Raw genomic sequence first — 23,020 nt, forward strand, 5'->3', positions numbered from 1 at the left:
AGTATTTTAGATTACAATGGAAGAAGCACAGCATATATAACTGTATACAGATTGGACATGATGATGCACACATGTAATATTTACTACCTAGGAGGTTCAGATTAGTGGGCAGTTTGAATCTGAAAGTTCTAAGCTAGAGTATAGCTAGGGTTGACAAATTGTCTACATTAAAATCTAACCTAAATATGGTGAGTTTCTGGGCATGGGACCATCAGGTTGCCCCAGAAATAGTAAACTACTCTTCAATGGAAATAGAATAAGTCAAAGAGTTTAGAGTCAGGCCATGAGTGACCAGTAAACTCCCAGCCTGAACAAGATAGAGAGACTCAGTGTTGAAACAAAACAAAAAAGTATATGCAGAATAATATAAAAATAGAAACAAATGCATAAATGCAAGGTCATTTGAGAAAGAAAGACAAAGGCACAGAGACAAGAGATAGTCACATACAAGGGTCAAAGACAAGGCTATTTTGTCTAGATCATCAAATAAGAAAAGGGAAATGATATCCAATGATGCTAGCAAGATAGATTGGGACATGGTTTTAAAAGGAATTTTAAAAATCAGTAATTTATCATTTATGCCTTTAAAAAGTCATCAATGATGAATACATGAGTATTTCTGTTTAGAATGGGGAAATCATCAATACAAGAATAAAGGCAAGGAACCAAAGCAATGCTTGCTATACTATATTCTTGCCTAGTTTCAAATGTACATTTCCTATAGTTTATTAAAAACAAAAAAAAAAAAGTGTCAGCCTGATCACTTGATATAGCTTTATGTTCCCTCCTGAATCCCTTCCCTAACACCTTATATCTTCCTGAAGAACTCTGAAGAACATCAGTCTGTAAAGAGTCTATATACAATGAGGTCTTTGACTCAAGTTATAGGAAGACATAGATGCCAGATCAAGACCTCACCAAAGAACTAGTATAATGTCTATAGTGCCAACAAATAGAAAAGAATTTTAAAGAACCTGGATGGAAATGGATCTTTGGTATTATCTAGTGCAATTCCCAGAAGGTAACCATGTATTTGAAGGTCTGACTCTACTCAGGGCCAATCACTATGAACTTTTGACTGTACTATAAGAAACTGGAACTGATTATCATCATCTTAGATTTAGAATTGGTAGAGACTTGAAAAGCCATCAAATCCAAGTTTGTCATTTTACTATTGAGAAAAATGAAGCCTAAAGAGGTTTAAAATGAGTAAAAGAGGATTTGAATCTAAATCTACTGAATCTAGATACAATAGTCTTTCTAAATGCATAGTGCTGTCTTTCTATAGACAATCCCCTTCTTAGGATCAGCAAATTCAAACTATCCACTAATCTGAGCCTCCCAGGTAGTAAAAATTATGTGTATGCATCACCATGTCCAGTTTAATTGTATCCTAACTTGATTATTGCCTCTTAGTTGATTATCATGGCGAAATTAAAGTGCTCACATCTGAAGGGAAAGTATTTTCTTATTTTTTAGTTTCCACTGAATAATTACCATGATAAACAGAACACTGAACATTATCCTGCTGGTAAAGATTATCTAGAACATATTTATCCCTTGTATTTTGTATCTTTGAAGAGCTTTATCAGTGATATAAAACATAACCAGTAACTTTGTGTAAATGGGGAAGTAGGAGAAATAGAAAACCTTGATTCTAAACCTCTATCACCATACCCCATCTTTCCCCCTTATTTTGTCCTGCTTTGAACATTACTAAATCTAATTGGTTTATTTTATATATTTTAGTTTACTGTTGCAGGTAGTTATAAGTAGAAATTAGCATTTCTGGAATGCCCCCTTCAAGCCACAGCCTCAGAGCATTTGGCCAAAATGAATTGTCTTGATGCTCATTATTTTAGGGCATAGGTCAGGGTTACTATTCCCATTGTACAGACAAGGAAGCAGAGGTCCTGGGACCATCCTTTGTTTATACAGAGTGCCACCTCTCCTCCATCCATGGCAGACCAATAACAGAAGTTTGGACCCAGGCATGGAGGGAATTGGCAGCCTTCAGGAGCAAAGCTGTGCCTGAATGTATGTAGATATACACGTGCCATCTTCTTTGGTTAGATTTCATCTGGTTGCACCACAGGAAACACTAGATGGGCTGTATATCCTATGACCAGTGACTTGTGCAGTGGACCCTTGTCCCTCTTGGCCGGTGAAGGCCTGTCGGGAGACATTAAGTTCATATTGGTGGAGATCCTTAGTTAGTGGCTCCCCGCAGGGGATCGGGGCAAGATTCCAGTTTCTGTTGAACAGGTGGTAATTAGGTCCCTGGTTGGGGTGAAAATTTGCTCAAACTTTGATATTTTTGACAACTATCTCTATTTTTCTAAACTTCCCTTTTAAACAAAAGTTTCCAGACAAAGTGGTAGGGCTATAGCTCTGGCAGTCTCTGGAACCCTCTAACTTCCACCTTACTCAGTAGTCTGGATTTGATCCCGAGTTTAGAATGGACACCCTGCTGTGTGCAGGAAAAAGAGGAAGCATGTTCTTAGCCATGCATCAGTGGAGGCCCCTACTGGGAGAGGGGATTATCACAGGGCAGCCGGCAACCCTGGGTTCCAGCCTGCCGGATTTTTGCCTTGAGCCACAGGATGTGGAGCAAATGAAAAGTGGGGGCCAAAGTTTTCTTATGAATGCAATTGAAAATTATAGCAGATTGGAGTCTGAATAACAATATTTTCTTATAATAAATAGAGAGATGGCCCTTTAGCAAAACGATTGTGAATTCATAGCGGGATTCAGAAATCTGAGTATCCTTAACTTTAATATGCCAGACTTTCAAACCCATATCCTCTGTTGTTTTCTGCCTTACTGTTTTGTAGCCCTCTAATATTTTAAACTACTTGACCCCAAAGGAAATTTATGTTTTATAATAAAATTCTACCTAGCTATTGTCTTAATAGTTTTAATCCTGAATTTTTGTAATATTTTAAATTGGAATTTGGAAAAATTGTTCATCCAAGAAAAACATGAAATTATTCAGTGTCATTGAGTTTGAAATATATTTAATGTTCATCATTATGTTTATGCCTTCCATCCTGTTTATATGAAAATAAGTTAATGGTGATAATCATGTTTTATTCTCCTGCTAAGGTTAATAGGCCCCAAGATCTTTAGTTCAAAATGGTTTAGGTACAAATCATTAAATGCTTTATTACCTCCTCATAGCCTTCTTATTCTCTTGCCACTTTGGAGAGGTTTTTTCAGTTGAAGAATGCACAATGACCACAAAAGCACTTGAACCCCAAGACAAAATTGTTGGGAAAATAAAGCTTCTACTCTTTATAAGGGAATTTGTGCTTCTTTTTCCAACTTCTCTTCCTAAAAAAAAAAAAAACTCAGTGTTTTTAGGCAGATTTATGTAGGGTCCTTTGTTGTTACACATTTTACTGACCAAATCAAACCTAATTTAAAACAAGCTGTGATTCATAGCAGTTGATTAAAATAATACTTTGAAATGTATATCAGCCTTATTCTTTTTAAATTTATTATGACAAATTTTCAATTGCAAATGTAATTTTAAGAACAAAATTTATATATATAAAATAGCAAAATATTTCATTGTTGATTTTTTTTCCAACAGTACTAATTTTCTGTATGAAGTCTGTTCATAGTATGCCAAGGAGCTTTTGTGGAGTTATAAGATCTTAAACATTTATAGTATGCCTAAGGGTATTAACTTTACTGTAATTTTCTGAAGATTCATTATCAGAATCCTTAATTCATTATAACAGCTCTCATGAAAACCTATAGAAGCAGTGTTTTCTTTTATTTTCTTATTTGCACAGTATGAGAGATTCATTGTTCTTTTTAATTTGTTTCATGTGGTGCTTTTGAGTACATTTCATACAGTGTTGTTATTGAATTTCTGTGACTGTCATTATATATCCATACAACCTTTAGGAACTAATATTCTGGGTTTCCCAGTTCTATAATCTACTTCAAATTTAAGAATTGACATAATTAGCTTCCTCAAAGTTATAACTAGAGTATCAGGAACAAAGCTACAGAAACCCAGGACTGAGGATTAGGATTGGAGAAATAGAACAATAAAAATTTGATTATTACAGCACATGCTTTTCTTTTTCTGTTAAATTAAACCTGCAGCATCAAATGTTCTGTCTTGTCTATATTTATTCCCTTGTCTAGTTTCCTCATCTGTTTTCTCTCTTATGTAGCATATAAAAGATAATTCAGGCTACCTGCAAATGCACATACAGCATTACATAATTTTATTACCTGATTAGTTGTAGTATCTGTTGGGTCACTGAAGGGGCTACTTTATATAGCCAGCTGTTTATTGTTTTCTGTACATTTATGAACACCATGACTACAAAGTACATGAGGATGAAAGGATTATATCATGAGTATCCAAGGCCAACAAATTAAAACTTTTCTGAGGCTTAGAAGAAACAGCTCTTTTTCATCAGTGACATGTATTAATGAATTTTACCATTCATCTTCAAAGTTATATTGATAACTGACCTTTGTATCTCAACCTGCTTTTCTTTAAATGCTTTCAGATTCATTGTTTCACTCATTCATTTTATTGAGGATAATATTGTTGAAATGGAAAATTAGTTTGAAAGCAGTTCAACATACATTTGTTGTATGACTCTTATCTTTGGTGGAAATGAAGTGACTGATTATAATAGATATATTTAGTGGTATCAAAGCATAATGTTTTAAAATAATGTTTTCTTTTTTAAATTATGTGAATTTTCTAAGCACTTGTTTCATGTGGTTATAAAGTCAAAGATACTTTTGACTACCTAGAAATTATTGTTGTTCAGTCATTTCAGTCATGTCTGACTCTTCATGACTCTATTTGGATTTTTCTTAGCAAAGATACTAGAATGATTTGCCATTTCCTTCTCCAGCTCATTTTACAGATGAGGAAACTTGAGACAAGCAGGGTTAAGTGACTTGCTTAGGGTCACACAGCTAGGAAGTATCTGAAGGTGGATTAAACTTAGGTCTTCCTGTCTCCAGGCCTGGCACTCTTATTTGTTGTGCTACCTATTTGTCTTTGCTTAGAAATAGAATGTATCAATTTGTCATCTTTTGGCCAACCAACCCTGCTAATTGTCATACCTCCTGAGCCTGATCAGCAAACATCCTCACTCCATCACAAGGCCCAGATATAAATTAAGTCTTGCCAGAGCTCATACTGCAGACCTAGTCTCAAACTCTAAACTAACTTCACAGCATACAGAAGGTAGAGTGGAAGTTCAAAACGAAGGGATTTTTCTTCTTTATAATATCATCTAAAAATCCTTAAAATAAGCACCCTTTGTTTTATACCTATGTTGGCTTTGTATTATGAGGATATTAAAACCATAAGAATAGTGATTGGAATACTCAGGCTAAAGTCCTGGCTCTGCCACCAGCCACATGATTTTAAATAAGTCACATGTACTTTCTGAGCCCTATTTTCCTCATCTGTGATGTGGAGAGAATAATAGCACTACTTACTTAATTAGGTTGTGAAGAATCTTTTTCTAAACAATAAAAAAATTTATAAATTCAGACTATTAAATATGAGCTGTCAAATTTCTGATATATGCAATTGAAAGATATATAAAAGTACACTTCCCTTTGTTATATAAATACATAGTTCCTGGCCTCAAGGAGCTTAGCTTGCAATTCATTTGGGAAAACTAGGCATACTTCCTAAGGGGAATATAATTATTACATTTTCCTGAGTTAGGAGTTACTCCCAACTGAGTAACAGTTAGGTCCTGATTAATGCAAATAAGGAAATCCATAAAGTAGTCATATGTATTCAAATGAAGTATAGTAATGTAAAATTTGGTAACTGATTCCAGCTCAATGGAAATATGCAGTATGAATTTGAATAATTAATCACTTCACAGGATTTATCATTCATACTTTTCATGACTTAGCTGTACAGATAAGAAGCAAAGGTAGGACAGATTGTTTCAGCTAGAGTAACCAGGGAAGACATCATAAAGAGGGTAGAATTTTAACATTAAAATTATAATTTATAGGGTTTCATTCACTTATTCAAAAATTTTTTATTGAAAACCTATTATATACAGAGCCAAGTAAGCACTATGGAAATAGAAAAATGGATGTGATATGACTGAAAACAAGGATATCAGCTGAATTCACCAAACATTAAGCACCTACTGTATATAGACCACTTGCTTAGCATTAGAAGTTAATTTTAGATTAAATATAGTCTCCCTCTCTCCCTCCATTACCATATGATCTATACAAAATAATACATCATAAGTGTATCAGGGAAGTGTAAAACACAAAGGAGATAGAGAAAGAAAGAGCAGAAGAAGAGTTTCAAAAGTAGGAAAACATAGGACATGTACTGGTGACAGCATATACTACAATACCTAGAAAATGATAGTGGATGTGTGAAAAAAATTTATATATATATATATATATATACATATATACACATATACACATATATTCATACACATATATACATATACAAATAATATCCCATTCTATGGTATGAGATTAGGCTAGAAAAGTGGTAAGATTAAATAGCAGTAGACCATAAATACTAGTCCTACAATTATAACATTTGTGCAGAGAGAACCAGTGAAATGATACCAGTAAAGATGTTTATATTCATGTTCACATATCCTCTCTTTCAATTAATATTTTGTAAGCTGTGCCTATGAGTCTTCAGAAAATTCATTTGATTTTTATAGCAAAATTTACCGAACACTTCTGTCTTACCTGCTTCTAAAGTATTCAGCTCAATTTAGTAAGTATTTGTTAAGGAAATACTACATGAAAGGCCCTATACCTAGGTATGAATGCAACAGTGAAACAAACATAGCTCTAGAACTCTTTTAAAATCTTATAGCCTAGTAGTAGTAATACAGAACAGTACTAGTAGTTAAGAATTAATTAATTGCATAGGAGAGATCAAACCCAGACATAAGAAAGTCAAAGGGAAACAGATCCATTCTAGCTGGGAAGATCAGAGAAAGATAACACTGACCAGGTGCAAGGAGTTAGATCTTAAAGAAGATTTCTTTTATCAGTGAGGGTAAAGGGAATGTATTCCAAGCCTAGAATATGGTTTGTTCAGATATAGCAATTCAGGAGAGAACAAAACAAGATTGGGGAATAAGAAGTAAACAGTTTGGTTGAGGCATAAAATACAAGAATGGAAGTGCCATGAAGTAAAAATAAAAACATCAGTTATATCCAGGGAATGCCTTAGATGCCACCTAAGAAGTTTGATTTTATTTATTTTTCTGGTAAGCAACAGGAAACCAATGAAGATTTAGTTATGTGTCATAATAAGACATGAGTTAGTAGCATTATTTTGACTGAAGGATAGATTGGAAGAAAAACTTGAAATAAAATTAGTTAGGAGGCTGTTAAAATAATCCAAGCAGAGGAGTGAAACCTGAACCAGGATAATGGCAATATAAGGATAAAGGTAGGAGTTTGGCTGGGTGTAAGCTATATCTCTTGCCTTCCGAGTTACCTAGGGCATAAAAGACCATCCGATAAGGAGTCAGTTCCCTTCTGATTTCGTGAATATTGCACTGTCACCATATCCAATATGGTCTACTAACTAGATGCATCCCATATGGAGATCAGTGAGACTTGAACCAGAGTTGTTAGCTTTTGTTAATGTATTTTGTTAATTTTTGTTAACTTTTTTTGATTAACTTTTGTTAACTTTAGGTCAGTTTGCTAACATCTCATTTTGTTCTAGTCCTGCATCTAAAGCATTGGAGCAATTTGATTCAGGCCCAATCTACAATATATTTCCAAAATAGAAATGATAATTTTTAGTAACTTACAGAATTGCAGAATTGATGAAAAATAAGAAATGAAGTATTACAACTAGGTTTCCAGTCTGGTTGACTAAGAGAATGGTGGTACTATCTACATAAATAGAGAAGTTGGAAAGAATGACAGGTTTTAGAAGACAGCTGATGCATTATTTTGGAAATGTTTAGTTTAAGCTATTTTCAGAACATGTAAGGAGAAATGTCCAGGAGACAGCTAGAAATGTACTGGAACTCAGGAGAAAGATCAGGACCAAATGGCAATGTGTATTCAGTCAGTTTAGCAACAAGCATTTATTAAGCATCACCTAGGTACTAGAAATACAAAAAGAAAAATAAAGTTGTATTTACCCTCAGGAAACTTTTATCATAAAAAAGTATTCATAAGATTCCTTCTTATCACTATTGTACTCAATTAAATAAGCATTTATTGGGAGCCTATTGTACATAACTGCTGTGCTAAGAAAGTAAAGCATTTAGGTAAAATAGGCTTTGCCTTCAAGCAGCTAATGGTGGAGTATGTTATCTAAAAATAAAGTTTAAAATAAAATAATTCATGAGAAGTCAAGTTCAATATATAGAGAATAGAGGAGTAAGGTCATTTTTACTAACTAGAAGGGGTCAGGTAGATCAGAGATGGCTTCATGGAAAATTTGGCATCTAAAGGATGAGTAAAAGGATTCAGCTTGCAGAAGGGGAAATTTTAGGCATAAGGAACATTGAGAACAAAGGCAGGAAAACACAAGGTGTATTTAGAGACTGGCAAATAGTCCAATTTCTGGGAAGCATGAAGCACATGAAAAATAAAGTTTAAAATATGAATAAGTTTAATTCCTTTCTCCTTCAATATCTTTTTAGTGCTGCGCTCCCTTGTTACCTTCCGTAAAATGTGTATTGTAACATTTAGAGGCCCTTTCTTCTGCCTCAAACAACAGAAAAGAGAAAAGGAGCTCTGAAAAATACTAAACACTCTTAGCTTCAGGATCTGTCATTCTTGACTGTTCATTCTATATCTTATAGATCAGAATTTTATTCAGTCTACCTCTCATTTCTTCTTTTCTCTATACTTACACCTAACTCCTCTGTCTCTTTCAACGTTCTTCCCTTCACCAGCCCATCTTCCACATACCTGCCAATATAATATTATCTTAGAGCTCTGCAGTTCAATAGATAAAGCACTGGGCCTGGAGTCAAGACCTGGATTCAAATCCACTTCAGACATTTACTAGCTGAGTCAGTGGCAACTCATTCAATCTCTGTTTGTCTCACTTTCCTCAGATGGAAAATGGGAATCATAAGGTTACCTATCTCACAGGGTTGTTGTGAGAAACAAATGAGTTAATTTTGATACAGTTCCTAGCACATGGCAAATGCTTAAGAAATGCTTCTTTCCTTTCCTTTCCTTTCCTTTCCTAAGCATAGATCTGACCTGTGGCTCTCCTGCTCAAGAATCTTTAGTGGCTCTTTGCTGTTTCCAGGATAAAATACAAACTCCTTTATAAACTGGCTTCAGCCTATCTCTCCAGATTTATTTCACATTCTTTCCCCTTCTTATATTGTGTGCTCCTATCAAAGCAACATACCTGTTCCCTGGATTCAGGATTTCTTTTCTCACTGCTGAGTCTTTATATTGGCTACCTCACATTTCTAGACTATATTCCCTCTTCACCAACATCTCTTAGCTTCTTTCAAGATTCATCTTAGATGTCTTTCCTTAGCCTTTCCTTCCTCAGGAAGCTTTCTCATTTCCTTCAAGTTGCTAGTGGTCTTGCCATGTCATTGAAATTATCTTCTATTTACTTATTTCTTTATATATTTCCCAGGATAATATAAGCTTGTTAAGAGGACTCTTCTTTATTGTTCTTGTTGCTTTTGTATCCCAAACTAAGTATAAAATGCCTTGTTTCTCAAAGGCACTTAATAAATGCTTGTTCAGCTTTTGAACTGAAATTGAAATAGCCTCGTAATAGTATGTGGACTTTAGAAAAGTGTCTTTTTGACACAATTTCCATAATAGAAAATCTTAGAACTCCTTGAGGGAACACTGATTACATTCATTTATTAGATATTTATTCCTGAACAAATTACTCTCCAACTCCAAATTATACCATGATAGCTTTATCTGAGACATCATTAAATTCCAAATGTTTGCGGACATTTTCATATTAACAGCATGCTTCATGAATTATAGGGTGTCTTAGAAAATGTGTGAGTCTGTTAAAAGAACCACTCTAGTCATACATTGATTTTAAATGACCCTGTCACACAGGAAAACAAATCAGATTGTTGCTGTTAATGAGCTTTTCAATTTACTATTCAGTGGATCAGATAAGTGGATTTAAGAGGTAATGATCCTATTTAGTACTGAAGCTTGACTGTCAGATCCTAGTAGTTGAAAGGAATCTCCAGGGACAAAAGCGATGACACGGTTCTAGATGGGATGATGAGAATCCAAGCTAATGGATGATAAAAGGAAGAGTATAGGTTAGAAAGATAACTGCAAATTAAAGCTTTGCCTTGTAGCAGTGTTGACTGTTTTTCCATTATTTTATTAGGTAAAATCTGATGCAGTGAGAAACTGTTTTGACAATGGAACACAATAGAAGTATAAAGCTTTTTGTAACTTATTCTTTCCTCCTTGTTACTCACTACAAAAATGACAAGAAAAGTTGTTCTTTATATAGTTTTTCATTAAAATAATTTTGTGATAGTCAATAATATAGTTTGTGATTAAAATAAAATTATAAAATACTGATTAAAATACTACCTGAGCATTAAAATAAAAAAAGATGACATGATCATTTTATTTTTACTAGATTATATGTTCATTGAGGGCAGCAACCATATCTTATTTAAATCTCTGACTCCATCCCAGTATCTGTGAGAGTTTCTTTAACATAATTGTTTAATTAGTTGGTTGGCATTTGAAGACTTAATAATCCCTGTAACATAAAATTATTTGCAACATAAAGACAGCATTCTACCTAATGGATTTATAGAACAAATATGGACTGGTAATAATAAGGTAAAGAAAAGCAGGTGTGAATATTTTTTTCATGAATTTCCATGTTAAAATAATAAATGTAAAAATACATAATAATAGCATTTCAAATATAAAGAAAATTTTAAAAGCTTTCCTATGATCAATTAAGTTTTATACCTGAAATTCGTCATAGTTTTTACCATTAAAATAACAACACAATAAGCTTACTTAATAATAAAATTTATAAAATCAAATTATTTTTTCAATAGGCACAGATAAAATACAGTATTCCTTCATGCTAAGAACATTAAAAAAATATAGGACTGTAATGATTTTTTCCCTGATTATTTATTTGAAGCCAAAAACTGCATTATATATCATGACAAAACAAGACCATTTAATACAAGTATAAAGCAAAGATTCCATCTTTGCCATTACTTTTCAAAATAGTTTTTTTTTTTTACAAATGCTAGCTAAAACAGTAAGACAAAAACATAAGGAAATAGGTATTCACAAATAAAAGAAAAGTTAAAAATATATCAATCAAATAATATTGAGAAAATCCAAGAAAGTCAGCAGCAAAAAACTGCCAAGAGAATTTGGTAAAATAGTAGGATAAAAAATAAACCTATAAAAATCATCACCTCTTCTACATATTTCTAACAAGAAAAGAAGCAATAAATACTTGGAGAGATCCCATATATATAGGTATACAATAGAATAAAGGTAAGGAGCTGGAGTTTAAACTGAAGTAAAAAAAAATCAGGGGTAGCAATCCTGAACTAGTTCTAAGGAAGGAAGGAGACTACACATTCCTTTATGGTACCATAGACAATGAAGTCATATTAATACTTAACATATATGAACTAAGTGATATAGCATCCAAATTCTTAAAGAAGTTAAGTGAGTTACTGGTTCATGACGCAAGAAAAGATAGAGAACAATATGAAACATAAAATAGATAATTTTGATTATATTAAATTAAAAACTTTTGCATAAACAGAACCAATGTAATCAAGATTAGATGAAAGTAGAAAACTGAGAAACAATCTTTACAGCAACTATCTCAGCTAAAGACATCATTTCTTAAACATATAGAAAATTGAGTCAAATTTATAAGATTACAAGTCATTTCCCAATTGGTAAATGGTTAAAGGATGTTAAACAAGCAATTTTCAGATGAAGAATCAAAGCTCTCTATAGGCATATGAAGAAGTGCTTTAAATCACTTGTTAAATAGTATTTTATTGTTTCAGATGCATGCAAAGATAGTTTTCAACATTCACCTTTGCAAAACCTTGTGTTCCAAATTTTTTCTCTCACCCTTCCTTTCTCCCTCTTCTCCAAAACAGCAAATAATATAAAATAGTTTAAACATGTGCAATTCTTCTAAACCTATTTCTATATTTGCCATACTGCACACACACACACACACACACACACACACACACACACACACAAATCAGATCAAGAAGGGAAAAAAACAAGAAAACAAATATCAACAAAAATGGTTTAAAAAAAATAAATACTATGCTTTCATCCACATTCAGTCTGTATAGCTCTCTCGCTCTCTCTCTCTCTGCATATGGATGGTACTTTTTACCATAAGTCTCTTGGAACTGCTTTGAATCAGCTTTTATTCAAAAGAGCCAAGTCTGTCACAGTTGATCATCACATAATCTTCTTGTTACTGTGTACAATGTTCTCTTGGTTCTGCTTCTTCACTCAGCATCAGTGCATATGTCTTTCCAAATTTTTCTGAAATCAACCTGCTCATCACTTCTTTTTTTTTTATTTTTATTATAAACAATCGGCAAATAGGAGCATTTTAATGTATGTGAACAGAAATAAACACTGTATAATAAACCACAAACTATATTAAATTTAATATTAACAAAGTTGCTCAATCATACTTTCATCTGAACATTTTTTTCTATGTATTTTATAATGTTTGGTTTATGTTCTTTTCTTTTCTTTCTTTTTTATATCTCTATCACTTCCCACTAACCCATGACTCCTTTAATAGAAAACATTCTTTGCAACAAATAATCATAATTAAGCAAAACATATCAACATATTAGATTTTGTCTGAAAATGCATGTATTATTCTGCACTTCTAATGTGTCATCTTGCTTCCAAGGGATGTAACTGTGTTTTATCATTAATCACCTTTTTCTAAAATACTATGCTTTGATCCACATTCAGTTTGAATAGTTCTCTCTCTGGAAGTGGATGGTACTTTTCACTATAAGTCTCTTAGAATTGTCTTGAATTATCTGGTTATTGAAAAGAGTCAAGTCCATCACAGTTAATCATCACATCATCTTGTTAACATTGTATACAGTTAGTTCTGGTCACTTCACTAAAAGTCTTAACAGCCTTTCTGAAATGAGCCTGCTCATCATTTCTTACAGAACCATAATATCATTAATAATATTTATACACCATAACTTCTTCAGCCATACCCAAACTGAGGGGCATCCACTCAATCTCCAGTTCCTTGCACTACAAAAAGGGCTGCCACAAACATTTTGTCCTTTTCCCTCTTTTATGATCTCTTTGGGATAGAGACTCATAGATACACTGCTGAATCAAAGGGCACAGTTTTATAACTTTTTGGGTTAGTTCCAAATTGTTCTCTAGAATGATTGGATAATTTCACAACTCTACCAACAATGCATTAGTGTCCCAGTTTTCCATCTCCTCCAATATTTATCATCTTAGTCTGAGAGGTATGAAATGATACCTCAGAGTAGTCTTAATTGGCATTTCTCTAATCAATAGTGATTTAGAGCATTTTTTCATATGGCTAGAAATGGCTTTAATCTCCTCATCTGAAAATTGTTTGTACCCTTTGACCATGTACCATTTGGGTAATGGCTTCTATTCTTGTAAATTTGAGTCAATTCTCTATATGTTTTAAAAATGAAGCTTTTATCAGAAGCACTGGCTATAAAAAATTTACCCAACTTTCTGCTTCCCTTCTAATCTGGGCAGCATTGGTTTTTCTTTAGGCAAAACCTTTTTAATTTAATGTAACCAAAATTATTCATTTTGTATTTCATAATGTTCTCTAGTTCTTTGGCCGTAAATTCCTCCCTTCTCCACAGATCTGAGAAGTAAATTATCCCTTGTTCTCCTGATTTGCTTATTGAATTACTCTTTATGTCTAAATCACACTCATTTCACCCTTATCTTGGTATAGGTTTTGGTCAGTGTCTAATTTTTGTCATACTATTTTCCAATTTTCCCAGCAATTTTTGTCAAATAATGAGTTTTTATTCCAGAAAGTGAAGCCTTTGGGTCTAGCAAAAAAAGTGAATTACTTTAGTCATTGACTATTGTGTTTCATGAACTAAGCTATTCCACTTATTCACTATTCTATTTCTTAACCAGTCCTAAATGATTATAATGACCACCACTTTATTATCTAATATTAAGTTTGGTACAGCTTGGCCACTTTTCTTTGCATTTTCTATGTTGATTCCCTTGAAATTTTCGACTTGTTTGTTCTACCAGATGAATTTTGTTTTTCCTTTTAGCTCTATAAATTAATTTCTTGGCAGTTTGATTGGTATGGCACTGAATAGTATATTAATTTAGGTAGAATTGTCATTTTTATTATATTAACTCTGCTTACCCACAAGTACTTGATATTCTTCCAATTATTTAGATCTAATTTTATTTGTGTGAAAAGTTTTTCATAATTATGTTCATATAGTTCCCGATTTTCTCTTGGCAGATAGATTCCCAAATATTTCATATTATCTACAGTTATTTTAAATGGAATTTATTTTTCTATCTCTTCTGTTAGGCTTTGTTAGTAACATATAGAAATGCCAATGATTTATGAAGGTTTATTTTCGTATCACTTTTAATTAGAAAAATATAAATTAAAACAACTCTGAGAAACCATCTAATAAGACCAAAAAAAAGCAAAATGATAAATTTTGGAGGGCATTGAGACAATAATGGATTGTTAGTGGAGTTGTGAATTGATCCAACCATTTTGGAGAGCAATTTGGAACCAAACTGTTTGATCCAACCAAACTTATGATCCAGCAATACCACTAATAGGGCTGTATCCCAAAAAGATGGTGAAAAAAAGGGGGGAAGGACATAACATGTACAAAAATTACTTATAACTGCCCTTTTGTTTTGTTTTGGAAACTAAGGGGATGCCCATCCGTTGGGAGATGACTGAACAAATGGCAGTATGTAAGTGTAACGGAATACTATTGTACAAATGATTTGTACAATAATGATTTAATATTGTAGAAATGATAAACAAGTAGATTTCAAAAAAAAAAAAAACAGAATTCTAAAAGTGAGGCAAAGTGAAATGAGGACCAAGAAACATTGTTTTGGGTATCAGCAAGATTGTGTGATGATCAGCTATGAATGACAGTTCTTCTCAGCAACACAGTGAACCAAGACAAGTACAAAGGATTCAGAAGAAAAAATGCTATCCACATCCAGATAAAGAACTGGTGAATTATGAAAGAAGATAGAAGCAAATTTTTTTCATTTTATTCTTTTTTGCCTTTTTTTTTTTTTTGCTTTTAAACTGTTTCTTTTTTTATAACTGTGACTAATATGGAAATGTGTTTTATATGATAGCACATGTATAATAATGTATATCAAATTTCCAATTATGTTAGGAAGAGGGATGGGGATGGAAGAAGGAAGAAAAAATTTGAACTCAAAATTTAGTAAAAATAAATGTTTAAAATTATCTTGCTGTGTAACTGGAGGGGGTAATTTACCAAGGGGAAAATAATATTGAGGGAGAGCATGAGAAAGGAAAGGATAGAAGGACTTTTTTATATGTCAGATCTTAAAATATATTATAAAATAGTAATTGTCAAAAAATCTCTGCTTATGGATAAGAAAATAGAATCAAAAAGACAGATTTCTGATTTCTATTGTATAAATAACAATGGTAAAATGTGGAAAATATACAGAGAATAGGGGCAAAGACATAAATAAATAGGATGAATTTAATATTACTTCATTAAATCTTATCTATATCTTTTATCTATAAACTAAATGATGGAAGTTATAATTTAATGATTATTTATTATTGCTTTAAGATACATGTTTGTGGATAGTCATCAAGGGTATAATAAAGATTATTTTTAAATGAATGTGATGTATTTTTCAAAAAGATCCAAAATTATGTCATTAACTTACAAGGTGGTAAAATCTTGAAGTATTGAAGTTGTTCTTAAGTAAGAAAAAGAAGTAATATGTAATGTTATGGATCCTCAAAGACTGCATCATTGTCAGAAATTGCTTTAATCAAAAATTGGGATTTCTAATATTGGAGTCCGTATTTAGGAATGATGCATCAATAGGCTATTTATTTGCTATGAATTGTAGTTAGGGTAAACTTGCATGAGTCTCTTTGACCTAGCCTCTCACTTTTACAGTACTATGCAGAGCTATTTTTGAAGTGATTGGCCAAAACTGAGGGGATACTGAATATTTGCAAAATATACAAAAACTTACTGATTTTTAAACTATGTTATTTTTATAAAGCAGTAGTGCCAGCCTCATTCATAGAAAGGACTGTTGTGAGGAAATGGAAGAAAAGAGAGCTGTTTCTTTTTGTTTTTTGTCCCTTTGCCATTCCCACAAGTAGTGACTTGTTTAAGCATCCCCTTATTAAGGGCTAGCAACGAGTAGCTCTCAATATTGTTGAATGTAGAGCACAGCCCAAGGGAATTTTACATTTGTAATAATTGTCAGAGCTTCATAGTTAGAATTTCCTTTCAGAGAAATTGTGTATGGAAGGTAGACCAAGAACAACTAAAGAAGTTATAAAAAGCTTTTCATAGTAGATTAAAGGCTTTCTCTCTCTCTTCTCTCTCTCTCTCTCTCTCTCTCTCTCTCTCTCTCTCTCTCTCTCTCTTCTCTCTCTCTCTCTCTCTCTCTCTCTCTCTCTCTCTCTCTCTCTCTCTCTCTCTCTCTCTCTCTCTCTCTCTCTCTTTTCCACTCTTCCAAGCTGTAGAGAACCATCTGGACAAAGGAAACTTAGTTTCACAACCCTGGAACGGGAGACTCTTTGGTTCGAATTCTATTTAAAACCCCAGTGTGAGATTTCTGCAATGAACAGCTTGACCTTTCCTGAATCACTCCATAACTCTGGGTGATTTGTGGTGCCCCATGATTTTTATGCTACTCTCATGACCTGTGGAAATACATTCGATTGGTGTTTCCATATGAGCAACAGAAGGTATAGAAAACATGAGCTAAATAACCAAGCCATATGAAAGAACAGACCAAGAGAAATTGAGGCAACAAATAAACAGTCAGAGGGGATCAAATCACAGGCGAGAAATCACCCATGGAGCCGATGTCTGGCAGTGGCCTAGATTCACATAGGATAATCTGGAATCACACCAAAGTGTCAGAGTGTGCGGAGGGTTGAGCCCCCACCTTTTACTCTGCCAGCCTTGCAGAGAGCATTCCATTGGCCATCTGTGGAATTCTCCCACTTGGGGTGGGAGCTGTAGGGTATGTTTATAAAGCCTGGCGAGATTTGGATTGTGAGGAGCCTGAGCTAGGTCTTCAGCTCACTTTCCCAAAGGGAAGTTGAGTTTGAAGGCTCCAGGTGTCCTCAGAGATCCCAGGTTTTAGAACTTCAGAGTCAGCAAAACAAGCAAGGCATATCTCTCTTCAGGAGAACATAGGCAAAATCTGGCTGAGGGGAATTGAAATGTTTTATCACCTTTTGACTTACTAAAATCAGGTTTTTTGTGGTTTTTGCACATATTTCTAGAAAAATCAGTATGTAGCATATCATAGGTATAATAGCATAACATTTCTCACTTCTTGTTGAGTTGTTTCAAGTAGCATCTGACTCTTTGTGAACCTTATTTAGGGTTTTCTTGGCACTGATGCTTGAATGGTCTCTTTTCATATGAAGAAACTGAGCTAAACTGGGTAAAATGACTCACCTAGGATCACATAGGTACTAAGTGTCTAAGGCCAGTTTTGACCTCATGAGTTCTCTGAGGCTTCCCAACTGTAGGCCCAGCACTTTATTCACTGCACTGTTTAATTGCCTCTAATTTCAAGTATGATTCTAAAATCAAGAAGCAATTTCTGGTACCAGAAAACATTACATGTATTTTGGGTTGCTTTTTGATATTATTGCTGATTTTTCTTTTTTTGCCTAATCCAGAGTAACTACCATATATTATAGACAGGGGAAGCTACTTTCCAACTAGGTAAAAATGTTCTAAAGAATTGAAAGATTGAACAAACATTAAATTCTCCTCCAGAAATGCCAAGCTTTCACTAATTGTTACTCTTCCTTTCATGCACTTGTAAAAATGGAAAATAAATTGTAATTTGAAACAGTTCCTTTTGCTAGTATGTTTTTAAAATATTTCTTGATAATGCCCCTTATGACCATAGAATTATTTCCATGTAGGTATATGCCCGAATGTCCGAGGTCTTGGGAATAACAGATGACAACCATGTTCTAGAAACATTTATGACAAAAATGTGAGTTAATACTTTGATATTCCTTTACTTTTTGAATATTGCTACTTTAACAAAATCTTGATATCATAGTTAAAATTGTTTTGGTGTCTAGACTGTTTTCATTATGGTTTCTATGTGGGCACAGCAGTCTATAACTTGCATTATTTTTACAAATCTTAAACCCATAAATCATATGGAAGACTGTCTTCTATGTCAAATTATCCATTAAAGAGATGTTGATGCACACAAGAAAGAGCTTGTGAATCTAGGAGTTCTAATCAAGTCAATCCCATCTCACAGCTTTGGATAACTTTGGGAAAATCTCTTTACCTCTCTAGGCCTTAGGTTCCTCCTCTTTGTAAAAAAAGGAAGGTTATCATACTAACTAGTTCCCTTCCAACTCTGAAGTCTGTGATTCTTTTGTGCTATGAGATGTTACTTAGCTTACAAATGCCATTGACTTCTTAGTTTGATGGATTTTAATTTTTTGCACATTTATTTGAAACAGTTGAAAAAATATTACAGTTTATGGGAAGAAGAAAAGTAGGAATGCATCAGAGTTCTTTCCATCTGTTCCTAAAAGGACAATTTCATGACCCTTTAAAATTCTAGAATGAGGGGCAGCTAGGTGGTGCAGTGGATAGAGCACCAGCCCCGAAGTCAGGAGGACCTGAGTTCAAATCTTCTCTCAGACACCAGCACTTCTTAACTATGTGATCCTGGGCAAGTCACTTAATCTTGATTGCCTCAGGAAAAAAAAAAAAAATTCTAGAATGAACATAACAGTAAACCTAACATCTCTTGCTTTCCCTATGATTTTGACTTAGAACAGTCTAAAAATTTTACGTCCATGAGAAAAATGGTTTATAGCTATAGATAAAATAATTTCTTTGCAAGAATTTTTGAATAGTGGGGCTAGTTTATTATAATTCTTTTAATGTTTTAATTTACCGTAATGTTTATTGTCTATGTGCAAATCTAATTTTCTCTATTAAAAACTGAGACATCTATAGAATGTACAGAAATCAACTTAAAATGACTGTATATTATTAAATGACTGAGATTTTTATTCTTACAGAAGAGTAAAATAGAAAACATTTACTTGTTTTGGGGGGGACAGTTTTACATTTTGTGAAATGTGTGGTAATAATAATCTGACCTCTTAATTAAATTTGTCTAAAGTTTATATTGGCTTTTCTTACAGAAAAAATTTATTACTTATAATTATTATTATTTTTTTTTTTTAGTGTTACAAATCTTAAATACTGGGGAAGATGTGAACCTGTGATAGCGAGAACTCTGCAGTTCCTAAATGATCTTTCTGTTGGATATCCTTTTTGCTATGTCTCTTGTAGAGGATAAACTGTAGCTTGATGCATATACAGCATTACTATTATCACTGTTAATTCTGCCAAAGTGGCAACCTTGTGTGTTATCAAGTTCCCTGTTGCTAAAAGTTTTCATTAGAAGCTAAGTGATCATTTGTCAGGCTTACCATATGATATTTTTATTTCAGAAAGGATTTGGACAAGATGAATTCTGAAGTACCTTCCAAATCTAAAATTGTATAATTCTTAACATTTGGGGACCATTTATTCAATCAATTAATATTTATTAAGCAGTTGTTACTTATAAGACACAGCTCAGTGTTAGGAGTACAGTGAAAGATGAAAAATAACATAGACCCTGCCACCAAGGAGCTTATTATCTAATAGAAGGAATGATGCAGTTACAAATACACACACACAAACACACACACACACACACACACACACACACACACACATACAATTATAATTTAGGATAGAAAAATATATTGTAATGCAGGAACACCATGTCCTCACAAGGTAGACTGGTGGATAGATTCCTTCCTTTTTTGTAGGACTATACACTATCATGATATGTAAAACTACTTCTGAAAGGGAAATTAGAAATTTAAAACCTTAGAAAACATCTAGTCCAGCTATCTCATTTAAATACCAAGGAGGCACCAAAGTCCACAAAAAAGTTATTTGTCTAAGAGGGAATAGGTAGATTCAAACCCAGATTCTGTAGTCTCTAATAAACAAGTAGCAGAAGGGGAAGGAAAAATGCCAAGATCACAGACAGCATCATAGTTCTGGACCTTAAAAGGATTCCAAATTAATGAGGAAGCTGAGGCCTAAGGAGATGTAGTAACTCATTAGTAGTAAGGGCAGAAGGTGGAATTTAAACCTGTATCCTCTAGCACCTGAGCCATTGCTTTTTTTTTTACTGTATCATGATGCCTAATGCAGGATTTTCTTTGAAGGCTTCTTTTGTACAACTAAATCCATAGACAGTTAACTATCTAATATGTGATTCTTTGCAATATTATCAAGGAGCTGATTTTGGTTCTGTTTTGTTTTGTTTTTTCAAAAATTAGAACTTTATTTTTAAATATCAGAATGTTTTAAAATATTGCACCATAGTCAAAGAAAGAAAAGTGCTGAATATACTGGATATTCTTTAGGATCATCATTTTGTCTATTAAAAGGAAACAAATGAGAGTAGATGAAGAAAGAGTGGGTAATGAAAAGAAAAGATTAAACTGCAAGCATAATCATAAAATTTTTAAATTTTAACCTTCACAAAACCAACCACGTAGAATTTTTTTAAATAGATGTTACATTACATATCAAATGCACAAATGTCTTTAATATTTTATTTTTAATTAAAAATTAGATATTTTGTTAATTTATACTTTACTGATGCTGTCATGTTCCATGTGTGAACCAAACATATGTAAAGTATTTTACCTAAGAGAAATGTAGAAGGCACAAAAATATTAGTCTAGTTAAGTATTCAGTATTAGTTGATATTTTAATTTCAGCATAACCTTCTGAAAATAGTGGCTTCTGCTAGCAATAGTTGAGGTTGTATGGAGAAACCTTTAACATAGGTTCACTTCAGTAATATGTTTGTATTAGTTAAGTTTAAAATTGTGTTCCTTGGCAAACCATAAAAGATTTCCAAAGTATTAGACACCCACTTTTGTGCTGGAATTTAATATGCAACTTTTTATTGGAAAATAATCGTCCTTGTCTGGCAAAATCCACCATGCAATATTTCTGTTAGTAGGTATAATGCAATAAAGACAGGGAGGGCTATTTATCACTACAAATTTTGAGGATTTCAGGATTCTTTTTATTATTTTAATATATTTCTTTGGTATTAAATCAGAAAAATGATAAATTACACCTGTCGAGGTTGTTTTTCTTTTTTACAGGAAAGTGATATACAACCCCATTTCTGTGGTCATTTTGGCTTTTAAAGATATGTATTTTTTTCTTATTAAAAAAAGTCACAATATTTTTTTAATAATAATACTGAAATACTTTTTATTTTTAACATATGAAGTGGTTTATAAGTACTCCCTAGGTTTTTAAACTTTGACTTTTTCACAGTGAATTGGTTTATTTAAAATATTTTGTGCAAATTAGATATTTTATAGAACATTCCTTGTAGGTAGAATTATCCCATGCCTTACATCTAATTTTAATTTTAAACTAGAATTAATTTGACTTGCATTGTTGTTTTTAGCAATTGCCCATTCACTCATATCTACCATTTCGATCATTTTTCCATCATGTAGCTTTTAGTCCCTCATGAATTAGTTTGGAAAATGTAGTGTTTAATTTTATAAAATGTTTACCGCTTTTGATCAGTTTTCTCAAAGTTTTTTTTTTTTTTTAATGATTCCAGAAAACATTATATAAAAGTTAAAAGAAACTATGACATTTTTAACAAAGGAATACAAATGATTTCCACTAGTGTGCATTGTTTTTGTGTTATTTTAACAATTATTTCAGGTTTGCATATTTAGAAATATATATTAGCTCAATTTGATTTCAATGCTCAGTTATTTGAATTATAAATCATTATGTCGCTTCCAGCTGATCAGTCATGAAATATCTTTGAATTCATTTACATAATGGAATATGTGACTGGTGCAACTATATCAGTGTAGTCATGGTGTTCCCTAATGCATTTTTAGTTGTTTCCAATCATTATCTTTACTGTAATATGTTTTTAATCCTAATTGTTATTTTTAGAAAAATAAGCAACTATTTGGCTTATAAAAATATCGCCTTGTTTAACAGTACACTGAGGTAGAAACCACCAGCTACAGGCCATTATTAATTAGATTATATTAATAAATAAATAATATTTTAAATTTTGTTATCTTTAAGAGATGAAATAATAAATAAAACAGTAAATAAGTGAAAAACAATACTTTCCCTGCCCCTCACACTGTGACCTTCTTCAAAAGGGCAGATGGCTTGTAGTGAAGTCTAAAATAAAATCTTAAATTTTATCACTCACAATATGTATTGTTCCAGATATTTAGAGTTGCTTCTACTCATCGTTTTATCTGCTTCTGATTTGACCTTAATCTGTATATTATAGCGTATTCCAGAGATTCTTTATTTGAAATCCATTAAGTTGGGGGAGGGTGTTATGCTTTGATCATTATTTTCAGTATAATTAGTTTCCTTTATTTAGTATTTTGTTTTACATATTTAAAAACATTATTCTGAGACAGTCTAAAGGCTTCACCAAACTGTCAAAGGGGTGCATGATTCAAAAAAGGTTTAGACCCCCCCCCAGTCGTACACAATTAGTCTTCTTACTTCAGTTTTCTAGTATTTGATTTGTCTTGTAGATATTGAGAATGCAAAAATAACCCTCCCTTTTAAGAAGGGATACCAGC

At 32.8% G+C, this 23,020-nt stretch overlaps 1 protein-coding gene across 1 annotated transcript in view; it reads left to right on the forward strand.

Moving 5' to 3' along the window:
- RANBP17 (RAN binding protein 17) overlaps nucleotides 1-23,020 on the forward strand; it is a 356,591-nt gene that overhangs the window by 236,046 nt on the left and 97,525 nt on the right. Inside the window, exons 19-20 of the mRNA XM_051973711.1 lie at nucleotides 18,236-18,309; nucleotides 19,536-19,616. Of these exons, the coding sequence (XP_051829671.1) occupies nucleotides 18,236-18,309; nucleotides 19,536-19,616 (155 nt within the window). The remainder of the gene's footprint in view (nucleotides 1-18,235; nucleotides 18,310-19,535; nucleotides 19,617-23,020) is intronic.

The sequence above is a fragment of the Antechinus flavipes genome, chromosome 2 (genome assembly GCF_016432865.1).
Source record: "Antechinus flavipes isolate AdamAnt ecotype Samford, QLD, Australia chromosome 2, AdamAnt_v2, whole genome shotgun sequence".
NCBI classification, from domain to species: Eukaryota; Metazoa; Chordata; class Mammalia; order Dasyuromorphia; family Dasyuridae; genus Antechinus; species Antechinus flavipes.